The 15,508-nt window shown below is 35.3% G+C and overlaps 1 protein-coding gene across 1 annotated transcript in view; it reads right to left on the bottom strand.

Annotated features, from left to right (window-relative positions):
* The window catches only part of itga4 (integrin alpha 4), a 30,382-nt gene extending 15,334 nt beyond the window's left edge, over positions 1 to 15,048 (bottom strand). Inside the window, exons 1-13 of the mRNA XM_079426551.1 lie at positions 14,770 to 15,048; positions 13,874 to 13,986; positions 12,048 to 12,145; positions 10,917 to 11,046; positions 10,754 to 10,821; positions 10,545 to 10,674; positions 9,021 to 9,106; positions 7,173 to 7,235; positions 6,957 to 7,094; positions 5,809 to 5,917; positions 3,951 to 4,045; positions 3,123 to 3,213; positions 884 to 929 (exon numbers count right to left, since the gene is read on the bottom strand). Of these exons, the coding sequence (XP_079282677.1) occupies positions 884 to 929; positions 3,123 to 3,213; positions 3,951 to 4,045; positions 5,809 to 5,917; positions 6,957 to 7,094; positions 7,173 to 7,235; positions 9,021 to 9,106; positions 10,545 to 10,674; positions 10,754 to 10,821; positions 10,917 to 11,046; positions 12,048 to 12,145; positions 13,874 to 13,986; positions 14,770 to 14,948 (1,346 nt within the window). The 5' untranslated portion in view covers positions 14,949 to 15,048. The remainder of the gene's footprint in view (positions 1 to 883; positions 930 to 3,122; positions 3,214 to 3,950; positions 4,046 to 5,808; positions 5,918 to 6,956; positions 7,095 to 7,172; positions 7,236 to 9,020; positions 9,107 to 10,544; positions 10,675 to 10,753; positions 10,822 to 10,916; positions 11,047 to 12,047; positions 12,146 to 13,873; positions 13,987 to 14,769) is intronic.
* Positions 15,049 to 15,508: the final 460 nt, after the last annotated feature.

Here is a 15,508-nt window from a genome sequence, read left to right as displayed (position 1 = left end):
GTAAGTGGTTGCATTTATTTATTTTAGCTTGGCCTACATTTTAAAAAAATTTGAAAGTTAGTCAACTAAATTTGTTTATTTAAATAAAATAAATTGATTGCAACCACTTACCTTAAAAAGATTTAGTAAATTCAATTTTTTTTTTCAGTGCAGTTAATACTTTAAAACACTTATCAATTCTTTTTATTTTTACACTATGCATTTTAAATTCGGTTATAATCATTTACAACAAGATCTTATGTCTTACAATGTACATTATTAAAAAAGGCTTTAAGTAAAGTGTTACCAAAGTGTTTCATTTTGTTTTTGATCAAATTTAGTTGACCAATTAAGTTTAGTATATAGTTAGTTAGTATATAGATTTTTAATGGCAGGTTCCCATTATGACAGCTTATCCCATACAACAACATCCCATGCCTGCTCAAGTGACTTTTCTTCATTTCAAAACAGTGACATTGTTTGAAATGTAATGTTTTTTGTTTTTTAAATAAAATACTGTTTATACAGACTTTAACACAAAAGTCTCTGTGAATAATATTCATTGGGACAAAAAAAAAAAAAAAGTGACAACTAGCCCCGGTCTCCATAATAGCTAGGCCCGCTATGGAATATGCTACAGAATTTTTTGCATTTTCCATGCTGATTTTATAAGGTCATTTTCAGAATTCTATGGAATGTATTTAAATGTGCTAAATAGAGTTCTATAGTCTTATTGGAATCTGAAAACATAATAAAATTAGCTAAACTTCAGGAGTGGAAGATGAGCAGAATTGAATGATGGGCATTCACATTCAGTTATGCAGGAATAAATTCCTATAGAAAATACCAAATCTTAAAAGTTACCAAAGCAAATGTGTGTGAAAAATTAATCTGCTGTTTTTACCTGAACACCACAGCTGAGTCTGACAGGAAAGCTCCCACTGCAACATCTGGGTGAGAACACAAAATTCCCATAAAACATACCTGACTTGGTTATTCTTTCACAGAACTCAAAAGTGCACTAATATTCTTTCAAATATTAACCATTTTAATTTTACTGAAAACAACTGTCATACTACATTTAACTTGGGAGTGGCATCTAGTTATAAATAAATGGGGCTATTCTGCATTTTTTAATTTTTGTTAAATGTTAAATGTATTTTCAGAACTCAAAACTTTCTTGCTAGTCTAAAACAGCTTATATTGAAGCCAGCCTGCCAAAATGACAGCTTGTGGAATGTGCCAGTTTATAATGTAATAGTGTGGCAAAACACCGCCTCCACAGAAGATGATCAACACCTGCTTCTACATCGCTGCCTCTTTAGCCCCGCCCTCCAATTCGCACATCTAGTGTAAATAAAAGTGTGAATAACTGGTTTTATTATGTGATCACTATTACTTTATCTTATTACAGATTGTTTGATATGCACTGAGTATTTATGCATTTTTAACCTAAATCACAGCAGCATCCATCTATGAAAGATGTAGGTTGTCAGACATACACAACTGTTAGCCAATTATAGGAGTGAGCGTTTACTTCTGAGTCTACAATCCACCATGCCTATTCATATGAAGCGTTCCGATGAGGGTGGTCAAAACAGGACAGAAAAAAGCCTAATACTTCTAGATTATAAAACGGCCAATTTTATATATGTCACATATATTAAAAACATATATCAAAACCTATATTAAAACATATATGTTTATATAGGTTCTTTCCGTGTGGGTAGACAAGGGCCAGTAGAGGGAATTTGGCCAGGACACCGGGGTTACACCCCTACTCTTTACGAGAAGTGCCATTCGGTTTTTTAATGACCTCAGCAAGTCAGGACCTCGGTTTAATGTCTCATCCGAAAGACTGTGCTTTTTGACAGTAAAGTGTCCCTGTCACTACATTGGGTCGTTAGGACCCACACAGACCACAGCGTGAGCACACCCTGCTGGCCTCACTAACACCTCTTCCAACAGCAACCTAGTTTTCACCAGAGGTCTCCCATCCAGGTACTGACCAGGCTCAACCCTGCTTAGCTTCAGTGGGTAACCGGTCTTGGGCTGCAGGGTGATGTGGCTGTGGTACTGTGCATATTTTTCTGCTTTCAAAAAGTTTACTCTTCAAGACAGGAAACAGAGTCTGAGAACAAGAAGTTCTGTTAAATCTGAGAAAAAAAAATTGCGTCAGCTTAATTTTGTCTCTCTTTTTGATTTTGTGTGATACATATTCAGGAAGTACATCACAGCTGATACCCACAGCATAACTGATAAAAAATGCTGATCTGAAAACATGTTGCGCATGTCCTTTCCTCTAAAGAGGTGTTATGGCCATGTACACACACTAGCCTGCTGCTCTTCATTTGTGCATGCAGAGTTTGGTTGTTTACAGAAAGAGAAATCACATTTGACTAGTGAATTCACTCCCAAAATGTCAGTGAGTGATGGACACATTTACATTCAATACAAGTAGTGTGCACAGAACTAAACAACTACATGTCGAGACAGTAACACCACTCTCTTAGACACTAATACTTTGTCTGAGGTCTAATTTGCGATATATCCTGTCAAAAACCAAACAGGTACACTACTCTTCAAAAGACTGGGGAAAGTAAGATTTTACTTACTTTTTAAAGAAGTCTTTTACACTCACCAAGACTATATCTATTTGATCAAAAACACAGTAACAGTAATATTGTGAAATATTATTTCAATTTAAAATAGCTGTTTTCTCTTTTAATATATTTTAAAATGTAATTTATTCCTACGATGCAAAGCTTCGAGTTTTCAGCAGCCATTAATACAGTCTTTAGTGTCACAGGATCCTTTAAAAATCAGTCTAATATGCCTAATGTTAAAAAGAGTTGAATATTTCAATACACAGTGCTGTTTAATATTTTTGTGGAACCCATGATACATTTTCTGAATTCTTTTAGGAATAAAAATCTCTAAAGAACAGCATTTATTTGAAATAAATCTTTTGTAACATTATAAAATGTCTGTTCAGTCAATTAAAAAAATGCATATTTTCTGAATAAAATTATTATTTCTTTAAAAATACTACTGACCCCCAAGTTTTGAACGTGTAGGTTGAACATGTTTCATGTTCACAAAGGAAACGTATGCTATTCATGTTTTTGTGTTAAAAGCGTTACCTGGGAAATTGTTGCTATCAATATCAACTCCTCCAGATACTGATTGGCCAAACATCCTGAAGTCGTTGCCCAACAAAGAGCCTGTTATTCTCTGCATTGAAGAAAGCACAAAGACAGCATTCAGAAGATATTTAGATTCAAAATTTGACATATTAAATGCCAATGGAGTTGTACTGTACTCCAAGAGACATGCAAATGATTTTATTTATGGACGTTCTTACATCTATTTCAAGAGATCACGTTAATATACTTGATTTTGAACGGTCAGTGACAGTTTATTTTGCAATAATGATCAGATGAATGCATATTATAGCTTTTTTTTTTTTTTTACTTTGCAGGCACTTTTATTGAGTGACTTACATTTACGTTCTACATTTAATTAGTTTGTGTAACATTGGAATCAAACCCATGACCTTTGACATTTCTAGAGTCATGCTCTACAATTACTGGAAAACCACAGCACTGTTACAAGGCCACAAGAGCTGCTGCTGATCACTACAAACATCCTGTATGTAATCATTTTGGCCTGAAGTTAATATAATTAGATGAAGTTCTTCCTAAACATTAGTTTTTATAACTGGATTCACATGATTTGGATTTGCCCTGATCGCTGCTTGAAACTATACATGGAGAGAAAGGGATTTCAGGAAATTACTGCAATTAGACTGGACGCTTAGTACTTCAGTGTGGAAGAGAGCAGAAGAAAGACTCAAAACAATAGGGCAGTTTGCACAGGATGGGGAGGACTGCTCAGGTCTGACCTATCCCGCCTCCGTTTTATTCTTCCCCACCCATAATATCAGCACAAACATCAGCTGGGGAACGTACTTGAGAGAAACTCCGTGCAATGCCACTTCTCCTCCCATTGTAGATATATATAGCACCACGCAGATCGTCCTCCTGAGGGGCTCCAATGGCCACATCTGAAACACAAGCATTGTTGCATTAGCTTTGTTCCAAAACCTAGTGTTAAGCATAATTAGACAAATTAGACATAATTAAACAAGAGTGTTGCTTAACATAGGAAGTAAAGAAAAGCAACCTTCTGAGGTATAACATTCAAAAGATTTTTAAAATGTTTTTGAAAAAAGTCTCAACAAGGCTGCATTTATTGGATAAAAATATAGTAAAAACAGCAAAACTGAAAAATATTACTGCATTTTTTTTAAATACTGTTTTGAATATTAATATAATTTGCATGTATTCCTGCGATGACAAAGCTCAATTTTCAACAGCCATTACTCTGGTCTTCAGTGTTACATGATCCTTTAGAAATCATTCTAATATGCCGATTTGGAATTTCAGAATTATTAAGAAGAAAAATTATTATAAAGATTGTGGAAATGGTAAAACATTTGTTTCATGATTCTTTGATGAATAGAAAGTTGTAAAAAAAAACAGCACATATTTGAAATCTTTTGAATGTCTTTACTGTGACTTTTTGATCGATTTAATGCATCCTTGCTTAATACAAATATTATTTTCTTTAAAAACAAATTACTATTCCCAAACTTTGGAATGGTACTATACATTATTTTGGTCAAATTCTATTATTTTCTTATTTTGGTCAAATGGTCAAATTCTAACATAGCATTGCAAATATTATATAAAATAAATGTGTGACCCTGGACCACAAAACCAATCATAAAGCTAATATAATAAATAAGCTTTCCATTGATGTACTACTGGTTTGGATCTGACAATATTTGGCTGAGATACAGATATTTGAAAATCTGTAATCTGAGGTGCAAAAAAAATCTAAATATTGAGAAAATTGCCTTTTAAGTTGTCCAAATGAAGTTCTTAGCAATGCATATTACTAATCAAAAATGAAGTTTTGATATATTTACAGTAGGAAATTACAAAGCATCTTCATGGAACATGATCTTTACTTAATATCCTAATGATCTTTGGCATAAAAGAAAAATCTATAATTTTGACCCATACAATGTATTTTTGGCTATTGATTCAAATATACCCATGCTACTTATGACTGGTTTTGTGGTCCAGGGTCACAAATGATATATTATTCATAAAAAGCTATTCCCATAAAGCAATGCAAGCTCACTGAAAGCATTCATTTCAAAGAAATTATTACAAATATACATAAAATGCATGCAATACTGACAAGAGCTTATAGACTGTTATGCCCAGTGCTTGGTGCGCTAGATATTTTTAGGTTTATTAGAATAACACATTGTTAGGATGTTTTATTAAGAAGATAGCTGTAGGTAACAGGCAGCTCACTAGGTTTTATAATAGAGAAAACATTATTTATATAATAATTTTATGTCCATTATATGTGTGATTGTTCTTTCTAACCATGCTCTGTCTGTAAACTACACCAACCGCTCTGCCGAGAATCATCAAGGTCATGATTCTGAAATCTGATTCAGAGATTAACAAATATCTAGCCAAGAAACCACTTTAATGTGAAGATGGGGTTAGACCAAAGACAGGCTTTGAAATATAAAGAAGATACAAAACGAGGAAGTGAAACATTGAGGTTTAACATCAAACCTAGCTTGAGGGAAAAAAAACCAACCCTTAGTACCATTTTTAAATACAGCAAAACATGATACAGAACCATTTTAGTACACTTGGCTAGTCAAATAAAGCAATTCAGCATGAGAAACGTAAAAAACTGAAGTGGTTTGATGTGTCATTCAGACATACAGAACTGTACCTGGATATCCGTCATCGTCAATATCACCAAGGTTCATGATGGTTTCTCCAAAACGTGCTGCGTAAGAGTCACTCCCAACTAACTCAAAGTCTGCCTCTTTCAATTTAGCCTGAGAAAGAGACACAGTGACACTGAGGATATTTCCAAGAGAAGCATGATGTTAATTGTTAGAAGTTCATACACAATTCACCACAGTTGACTGGACTGTTTTTGTGCTTCAACTGTGACCAGAAAATGTGCTATCTATTAACATTAAACAGCACAGTAAATGGTGACAGTCAAGCAGTCACATGTGAAGTGTTAAAAGCATGGTGCTTTTTTGGAGTAGGTGGTTAATTTTTGACATTATGGGAAAAGGAAACCTGTTCTATTGATATGGCCTTGGTGGTCACGATCAAAGCCAGAATACATACTTCTAAACTGAACAAACACACAGTAAGATAAGACAGCTCTAAATATGTAGATGTAATTTTATCAAATGCATTACAACGCAACTCGTACCATTCTAAAATTACCAAGGAATAAATGGGTGAATTGCATCAAACACATCAAGAACACATACTGGTCATATTCCACCCCCAAAGCTTTATGGCTTAAAAAAAGAAGAAGCACATTTTCTCATTATCCCTTCACATCATTTTTAGATATGCAAATTAACAAATTAACAAAAAATGTAATTTAGAAAAATAATTAATTATTAAATAATATAAAATAATACACAGTGAAATAAATATAAATTATATATTTATTTATTATAAAATAAATATAATTTACTTTATTATTATTTAAAAATTAAATTAAATTGAGAAACAAATCATTTAAAAATCAAAACTGAAACGTATGTTTACATCTTGGTAGTATCTGATGTAATGTCTTTAATTTATGCTGATTTACATATAAAACAATAAAATAGTATTTATTTATTATTTTTAATTTTATTTGTTATGCATGCTTATGTTTAGGCCCATTAAAATAACTTTTTAAAATCATCAACAAAATGATTTTCAAAAGTACTTTTGGCGGTCCTAAAAATAAACAAACAAACATTATTTTATTGCATTTAATTTTAGGGTAAACTATTTTTTGTGAGATTAACCCATAGGTATGCATCAAAACATAATTAAATATATATCATGTCACTGTCTCACCTCTCCCTGGTTTATGTAGACATGAACACGTCCTTCCTCCCTGACTGAGCTGAACATAGGAGCCCCAACCAGCAGATCGGACAGTCCGTCTGCATTCAAGTCAACAGCACATAGACTAGCTCCATAATAAGAGCCGAGCTGTAGGAGCAAACATCACTATTGTGTTCATTCAACAGGAACATGCCCTAGGAAATTAAAATTCTTGAAATTTCTTACCTTCTTGCCTTTGGTTTTGGCAACGATTTTCAAAGTGTTGCCCTCAATCCTGAAAATGTAGGCCTGGAGTAAAAGAAAACACAGGAATAAGGGAAATGGGAACTATAACACACAGCAGCCTAACAATGGATTGCATATGATGGTGAATGAAATGCATTTCCGTATAGTTTCAACACAAATATGAATGGTAGCTCCCCGATAACTTTTTTTCCAGTCTCTGTTACTTTGGTAAAATCCTCAGACACCATACTGTTACTCACAAACTCATAAGCACTGCAAACTCAGCACATATGCAAATAAAAACCTACTTCCTCTTCCCCAAAGATGGAAGAAGAGTTCAGTTTAACTGTTTTACCGTTCGCAACTGCCTACAGAGTATAGATGTCAAGAGGGTCTCATATCTAAATCCATTTATACACAACTACTGATATTCACTATTCATTTCAGCTCCGCTTTTAACACCATCATCCCGAACACCCTTCAGAATAAACTGACACAGCTTTCCGTCCCCACCTCTGTCTGTCAGTGGATCAACAGCTTCCTGACAGACAGACAGCAGTTAGTAAAGCTTGGTAAATTCACATCCAGCACCCGCACCATCAGCACTGGAGCTCCTCAGGGCTGCGTTCTCTCCCCAATGCTCTTCTCCCTCTACACCAACGACTGCACATCTAAAGACCCCTCTGTCAAGCTCCTGAAGTTCGCAGACGACACCACACTGATCGGCCTCATCCAGGATAGTGATGAGTCTGCTTACAGACAGGAGGATAAGGAGCTGTCTGTCTGGTGCAGTCTTAACAACCTGGAGCTTAACACGCTCAAAACAGTGGAGATGATCGTGGACTTCAGGAGAAACCCCCCTGCTCTCCCCCACTCACCATCATGAACAGCACTGTGACTGCAGTGGAGTCATTCAGATTCCTGGGCACCACAATTTCTCAGGACCTGAAGTGGGTCATTCACATACACTCCATTGTCAGGAAGGCCCAGCAGAGGTTGTACTTTGTTCGCCAGCTGAGGAAGTTCAACCTGCCACAGGAGTTGCTGAAACAGTTCTACTCTGCCATCATTGAATCCGTCCTCTGTACTTCTATAACTGTCTGGTTCAGCTCAGCTACCAAATATGACCTCAGAAGACTACAGAGAGTAGGAGTAGTCCGGACTGCTGAGCGAATCATTGGTACAACCCCCCCCCCCCCCACCCCCCCACCCACCCTCCAAGAACTGTACTTATCCAGAGTGAGCAAAAAAGCTGTCAAAATCACTCTGGGCCCCTCACATCCAGCAAACTCCCTGTTTGAAATGCTGCCGTCTGGTCGACGTTACAGAGCTCTGAGCACCAGAACGAACAGACACAGAAACAGTTTCTTCCCTCAGGCAATCCATCTCATGAACACTTGACAATAAACGCGGAACACACAACTATTATACATTATTTATTCACCACACTTACGTTTTTTTTTTTTTTCATTTCAAATTTGCACATATCAGACCTGTACATACATAGTTGTCTATATTATATATTGTGTTTTTGCTGCTTTGTGCATTGCCTATTTGTATATTTGTATATTATTCTTTATTATCTGTGTCCTGACCTGTTGCTGTCTTTCTGTTGCACTGTAGAGCTTCTGTCACTACAACAAATTCCTTGTATGTGTAAACATACTTGGCCAATAAAGCTCATTCTGATTCTGATTCAGCAGATTGCTATTAAGCTGCAAAAACCTACAGGCTGTGTCAAACAGTCTAACTAACCAAACTAGAGAACTGTGACATTTAACTACTTTAAAATTGGGTCTGTTCTAATAGTCAGATGATGATGGTGGTGGTGGTGGTGTTAACCCTTACTTTACCAGTCTGTTCATGCTGGGGAGCACCACCCACGATCTCAGTGCTTTGAGGATCTAGAAAGTGTCCAGCACTAACAGCATAACCTGATGGGAAGAAAACCATATATTGTGGTGAAATATCCCAATTGCCCATTCAAAGTGCACAAAAAAAGTAAGTAAAAAGCAATTATTTAAAGTCCAGATCTTCCTAATCTACAGAGTTATTATGGTTAGCTAAAACGTGAAATAAAATAAACATTAACTGAAATAAAACAAAATATAAAAATGATATTGAATATCAAAATATTTATTTTATTTCAGCTAATTGCCAAGTCAACATTTCTTACTTTCAAGTAGTTTAACTTGATGTACTAAAAAAACACAATTTTAAATAAAAGAAAACTGTATAGACATATAAAAAAAAAATATATATATATATAAATGACAAAAAAAACACAAGAAATTACTAAAACTTTCAATTTAAAACAAAAATGGAAAATTTTAAATGGAAAGTAATTCAAAATATTAATAATAAAAATTGACTGATACTAATCAGTGATACTAAAATAACAATGCTAAACTAACCCTTGCAAGTCACTTTTGTAGCTTCATTCAGTGATAATCAATAAAAACTGTTCATTTAGACTTTACAATGCTTGTGATAACTGGAAAATATTTTTTAAAAGTCATATTATAGAGAGCCTTCACAAGCAATTTCTTGCGGATGAAATACAAATACAATTTTATATTCACTATAGCTATTTTTTTATTTTATTAATCTGCATGACTTTTCAGGCTTGGAAATTGACAGCAGGAACCCTTTAGTAGATGTGACTGTAGGGCAAGAAGATATTAAATATAAACATTAACATCATTACATTATTATTATCAGTTGCTTGAAACAAGTGTGTTGTGAAAAGTGGCACACAAATAAATTTGATTTGACTGACTACTTTACTGTTAAGAGAGGAACCCTAGAAATCATCATGTCCAAAATGCAATATCCATGACTAAAATGAGTTTAAAATGAGTTTCTTTGTTTAGAAAGTATAAATAGGTTGCCATGAGATCAAAACAAAGTGACTCGTTAGCCATATTTTGCACCAGATGCTCATAGATTATGCAACGGTGTCTGTTTCCTGTTTAAATAGAAAAACGTTATGCCATATCACAGCAAAAGTCTGTATCCTGCTGCACGTCTTAAGAAGCTGATGATCACTGGATTATATTTCTATTTTTACATGCTTAATAGTAAACATTTTAGCAAAATTAGACCACTGTATCTCTAAACACCAAAAGGAAAAGCACTTATTTCCTACTTTTTAAACAAATCATAAAAAAACAGACCGTACAGTATTTCTGTTCCAAAATCTGTAGAATTGGGTAATTGTTGTATATCACCTTCATAGGCAGCTGCATTTTAAGGAAGCTTTTTAGCTATCATGGAACCTCATGAATGGCCGATTTGGAATGTTCTACACAGGCAGTAATTCTTACTTGGATTTGTTACAAAGAATACAACATTGTCAATTTCAGAACTCACCTAAATAGCTTCCATAGAGAACTTCACTGTCATCATCCACATAAGCAGCTGAAATGTTACTTGTGGTGTTGTAGACAAGAACGGATCCGGTCCAGTATGAGGTACCAGGGGCTCCCATGACCATCAGGTCCTACAAACACAATATATTGTTACCAAATCGATTGAATTCAATGTCAGCTCAATCAAAATGCCATTAAAGTTCCTTATACCTCTGTGAATAAATTTGATATTCCTGCTTGACATGACCCATAACCTTCACCAAACTTCCTTTGATGATCTAAGGAACAATTAGCAGTAGTTTGCATTAGGTTACACTTGATTTGAACCTGTGAACCACAACCTAACCAATACAGGAGTAATAGAAATCTGTACCTTTATAGCAGGGGATAATATGACTGGCATGTTTCAAATCTGGACTGAGTCTGAAGCAAACACCATGCGGTAGCTTGTTCTGATTGTCTTTACTAGAGTAGTAGATATTCTTCCACCGATGTCCACATGCCTAAAATGTACACCAGAATAGAGTGAACTAAACAACTATTTACTTATCATACCCTTCATCATACATATTCCACACAAAACTATCATGAAACAATTTAGTTCTTTATTAACATTTCTGACTTAGAAGTAAACAGGGGAGTTTTCATTTAACATTAATAATCATAGTGCATTTACTCAGGTAACACTATAAAAAATGTAACCATCAGTTAAAAGATTTTTTAAGCATTTTTGAAAGAACTTGTGCTTACCAAAAGCTGCATTTATTTTTAATCAAGATGCAATAAAACAGCAATACTGTGACATATTAAAATTTAAGATAGCTGTTTTATATTTTAAATTTCTTAAAATCTAATTTATTATTTTGATGGCAAAGCTGAATATTCAGCAGTCAATACTCCAGTCTTCAGTGTCACATGATCATTCAGAAATCATTCTGATATGCTGATTTGGTGCTTAATTATTATCAATTATTATTGGTGCACTATTATTAATAATGTTTTATATGATCAATGTTGAAAACAGTTTTTGCTGCTTAATATTATTGTGGAAACCATGACATTTTTCAGCATTTTTTCAGTGTTACTTCAAATGAATGAGCAGCATTTATTTGAAATAGAAATATGTTGTAACATTATAAATGTCTTTACGGTCACTTTTTATCAACTGAAGAACTGTATTATTTTCATTTGTTTTCATGTTTACACCAAACATTTGAATGGTAGCATGTCAGGGTTTCCAAAAAAAACAAAAAAACATTAAGCTGTAACTGTTTTCAACATTTAAAATATTAAGGAATGATTCTTGAGCACCATATCAGCATATTAGACTAATTTCTGAAGGATCCTGTGACTCTGAAGTTCAGCGGTAGATTAAATTTCAAAATGAATTAAAATAGAAAACAGTTATTCTAAATTGCAATAATATTTCACATTATTACTGTATTTTTGATCAAATAAATGCAGCCTTGGTGAATGAAGTGCATGCTTTGACCAAAAGACATACCAAAACATGGCCTTTTGAGGGCTGCCGCGACAGACTGACACCGAGCCACTGGTTATCATTCTCTGCCAAACAGTGTTTTCCACAGTGGTGTACACCTCCTGAAATCATGCAGTCAAATTAATATACTTAATATGCCTAAATTAATACACAATCAATCAAGAGCCCAAGCTGCTTACTTTAGGAAACTGCAAAATATTAGAGACATGCAGTGCAAATGTTTTTCATCTCAAGCAAATTCACACCTGTGGCTCACAAGCTCAGTTCTGAATGACACAGGATGAGGAGCGTGTTGTGAAACTTAAAACAAGGCTACAAATATCTCTGAAAGCAGCATGATGTGATGTAAAAAGAAAGTGTTTTGAGACACTGCGTCAAGTGCACTAGTACAAAAACTGGGGTTTTCTGAGCAACACTTATGAACCATGTCCATTCCACATACATTAAATATTCTTGTAAGACCATTAACAGCAACTAGATCTTAACATTTCAGAAAAAAAATAGTGTTTTTTTGCTCATGCAAAACTACACAATGTGATCTTGTAGATGGTTGCCAGGGCATTGCATGTGGTTGCTAAGGTATTTTGAGTGTTTTTAGCCTGTGATTGCGTACTGGCCCAAGTAAAAAGGTCCCTAAGAACCAACTCTGGTTCCTATGTATGGCTCAGTCACTCAAAGAAAGTCTATTATAGTTTTTTCTCTGCCATTTTATTATTGCCAGGGAATACCCGTATATGCACACATAACTCCACAACTCAAAAACCCATCTATAGCACACAAATCGCAGTGAATTACATGCTAAAGTTACAGTATATACTATGGATTTGGTTAAACTTCTAATCTTAAGTACGAGCAATAATAATAGTGATACCTCTCTTAGCAAATGCCACTAATAATGAAACCTTTTCAGACACGTTAACAATCTTGAAACGAACGTGTGTGCACTCCGGCATGGCTTTTGGTGGAAATTATTTGTTTAATGCCATTTCCCTTGACTAAACAGGGACATTTTATTTGCTAGCTATATATATCCTGTAGCATGACCTACAAAGAAGACTATCCCCCATCCCTTGTTTCGGGCTGGGAGTATAAGCATCCTCTTCCTGACAGGAGGAAACCCTCCACAGTCTGGCTGACCCCGCATGGGGAATTTATTCACAGGACGTTTTCACAGTCAGGGGTCTAGAAATCACACACAAGTTCAATCAAAGCGCTTTCAAAAAGTGTGAAGTCTAAATGGTACAACGTGGTCAAATGCAAATGCTTGACTGTTTAGAGTTGGTCTTCAGCAAACAGACGGAGAAAAAAAGAGGGTGATCCACAGAAACTGTGGGATAACTTTTATAAATAACATAACGAGCCCTGCTTAACAGATCATTAAAGTCTGTTATGAAAAGTCATTAACTGATTTATATTATATTGGTATATTGACTACTTATTATACTTTTTTCACATTTTAAATATACGATCAGTCTATGGGGTTATTTTATTTGTCACCTTTAGCATTAATGACAGCATGATTGGAGCTGGCATGGACAAATCTAGCAAAATCCTAAAACTTGTTTTTCCCAGGTTTAAATGAGATTTCAAAGCTTTGTTGATCTTTTGGACCCCACATGCACTACTGATCTCTTAAGCATAGTATAACAGTTTACTGATGAAATTTGTTGTTGCTCCAAAAAAAACCTCATTGCCAAATAACCACATATTGCATACCTTTTTAGAGTAACCCTTTTAAAAATGAACCTCTTACTCAACTCTGCCTTTCAGATCATAGACAAAACGACAAGAAAAGCTGCATTTCTGAAGGTAAGGGAGGGAAGACCTACCAACAGGGAGCTGCTCACATTGGGAGCTCCACACACTGCAGTTGTAGATGGCTCCAGGATTTTTGGTATGAGGATAAAAGCTGGAATCAGCCACAGGCGCTCCAACTATCAGCCTTAACAATAAATATGACATTAAACAAGTGTGTTTTGCCACTTTTGAAACAAACATCAAGATTTTAGAAGGAATGCTTCATGATAAACGGCCCAGCAGTGTGACAAATTAATTTAAGTACAATTATCTCTGAATTAATAAGATGTCATTAAAGCAGCAAGCATAAAATGCATTTTAAAATGGTTTTAGATGGAGAAAAGCATGTCACACTGCAGGACGTGTCAACAATACATGTTTTGCAACCATGAATCCAGGGTATGAAATTAATCAGGACTCGGGGCAAAAGAAATTCTCACAGATATGCTCATAAGAGCAAGTTATTTTGGAACATTTGATGCATTTCACAATATTCCACTATCTAGGCTACTTTATCATCTCAGACTTTGAATTAAAACTAATAATAAAGCAATCTCTGAAACAATAAAGGTGAAAAACCACTCCCAATAACTCTAAAGCTTGAAACAGTGATCATCATTATATCAAAATATACTGTGTTAGTAGGAGACAGCTAACAGCTGGATGAATGTATAAAATGTAGGTTATGCTGTCAGAAAGTTTAATTGTAATGGTGAAAGCCATAATTATTCACACGTGAGAATATATTTTATTTAATTGATTCAACAGAATTAAATGCAGGTTAGAAATACAAACAAATGCACTAAAAATGTAGAAAATGCTTCTGAAAATCAGTCAAAGAGAGCAAATATTAGTTTAAATCTCAAACTTGCTCATTCACCCTTGAATTAAAACATTCAAACTTCTCATGCATGTTTGATGCACTTACCAAGAGTCCTCAGCATGCTGATGAAGGAGAACCGAGAATCCGAATAATGATCCATTGGGTCCATGAAAAACTAAAGGATGCTCCACATCCAGATTGTAGCAGTCACACAGAATCAACAGGTACCACAGGATCCCAAACACAGATCTCCACTTCAGCGAATTCATCTCGTCAAGAGTCATAGCACCACACAGAACACAAAAGAAAGCCAATGTTTCCTTAGAACAAAAGTGCAGAGTTCGAATAAACTTTTGGTAAAGATATCAGGAAGTTGTCATTGTAGTTGTGAGCTCGCGATGTGCGCTCGCCTGTTGCGCTCCGGTATCTCATCTGCTCGAGCGCGCCTCGCGTTTCAGACGTCACAGCGCTCTGAGTCAAGGGAAGCCTTTGAAGTGAGTGCGGGCGCGCCGCATGGTCGGGAACGCGCTGAGCTTCTCACACGCTTCAGACTCCAGCAGGGGTGGACTGGGGCCAAAAAGTGACCCTGGACTTTTTGGCACAGAGCGGCCCACCAAACTCGGTTCGCAACACACCATAAATGAGTGGCATATTCTTGACATTATAATTCTGGTGTATATGACAAATAGTAAATGATTTTAAATAATTTTTACGAGGGACAACTTTAATGTCACTAAAGTTAAATACCAATATTAGCAGTCCATATGACACAATGCTCTGGTATCGTCTAGAAGACTTGAATAGTGCAGAATGTGGACTGTTTTTATGGGTCCTTTATATTGTC

The sequence above is a fragment of the Barbus barbus genome (genome assembly GCF_936440315.1).
Source record: "Barbus barbus genome assembly, chromosome: 10".
NCBI classification, from domain to species: Eukaryota; Metazoa; Chordata; class Actinopteri; order Cypriniformes; family Cyprinidae; genus Barbus; species Barbus barbus.
This window is presented reverse-complemented; position numbering and strand designations above follow the sequence as displayed.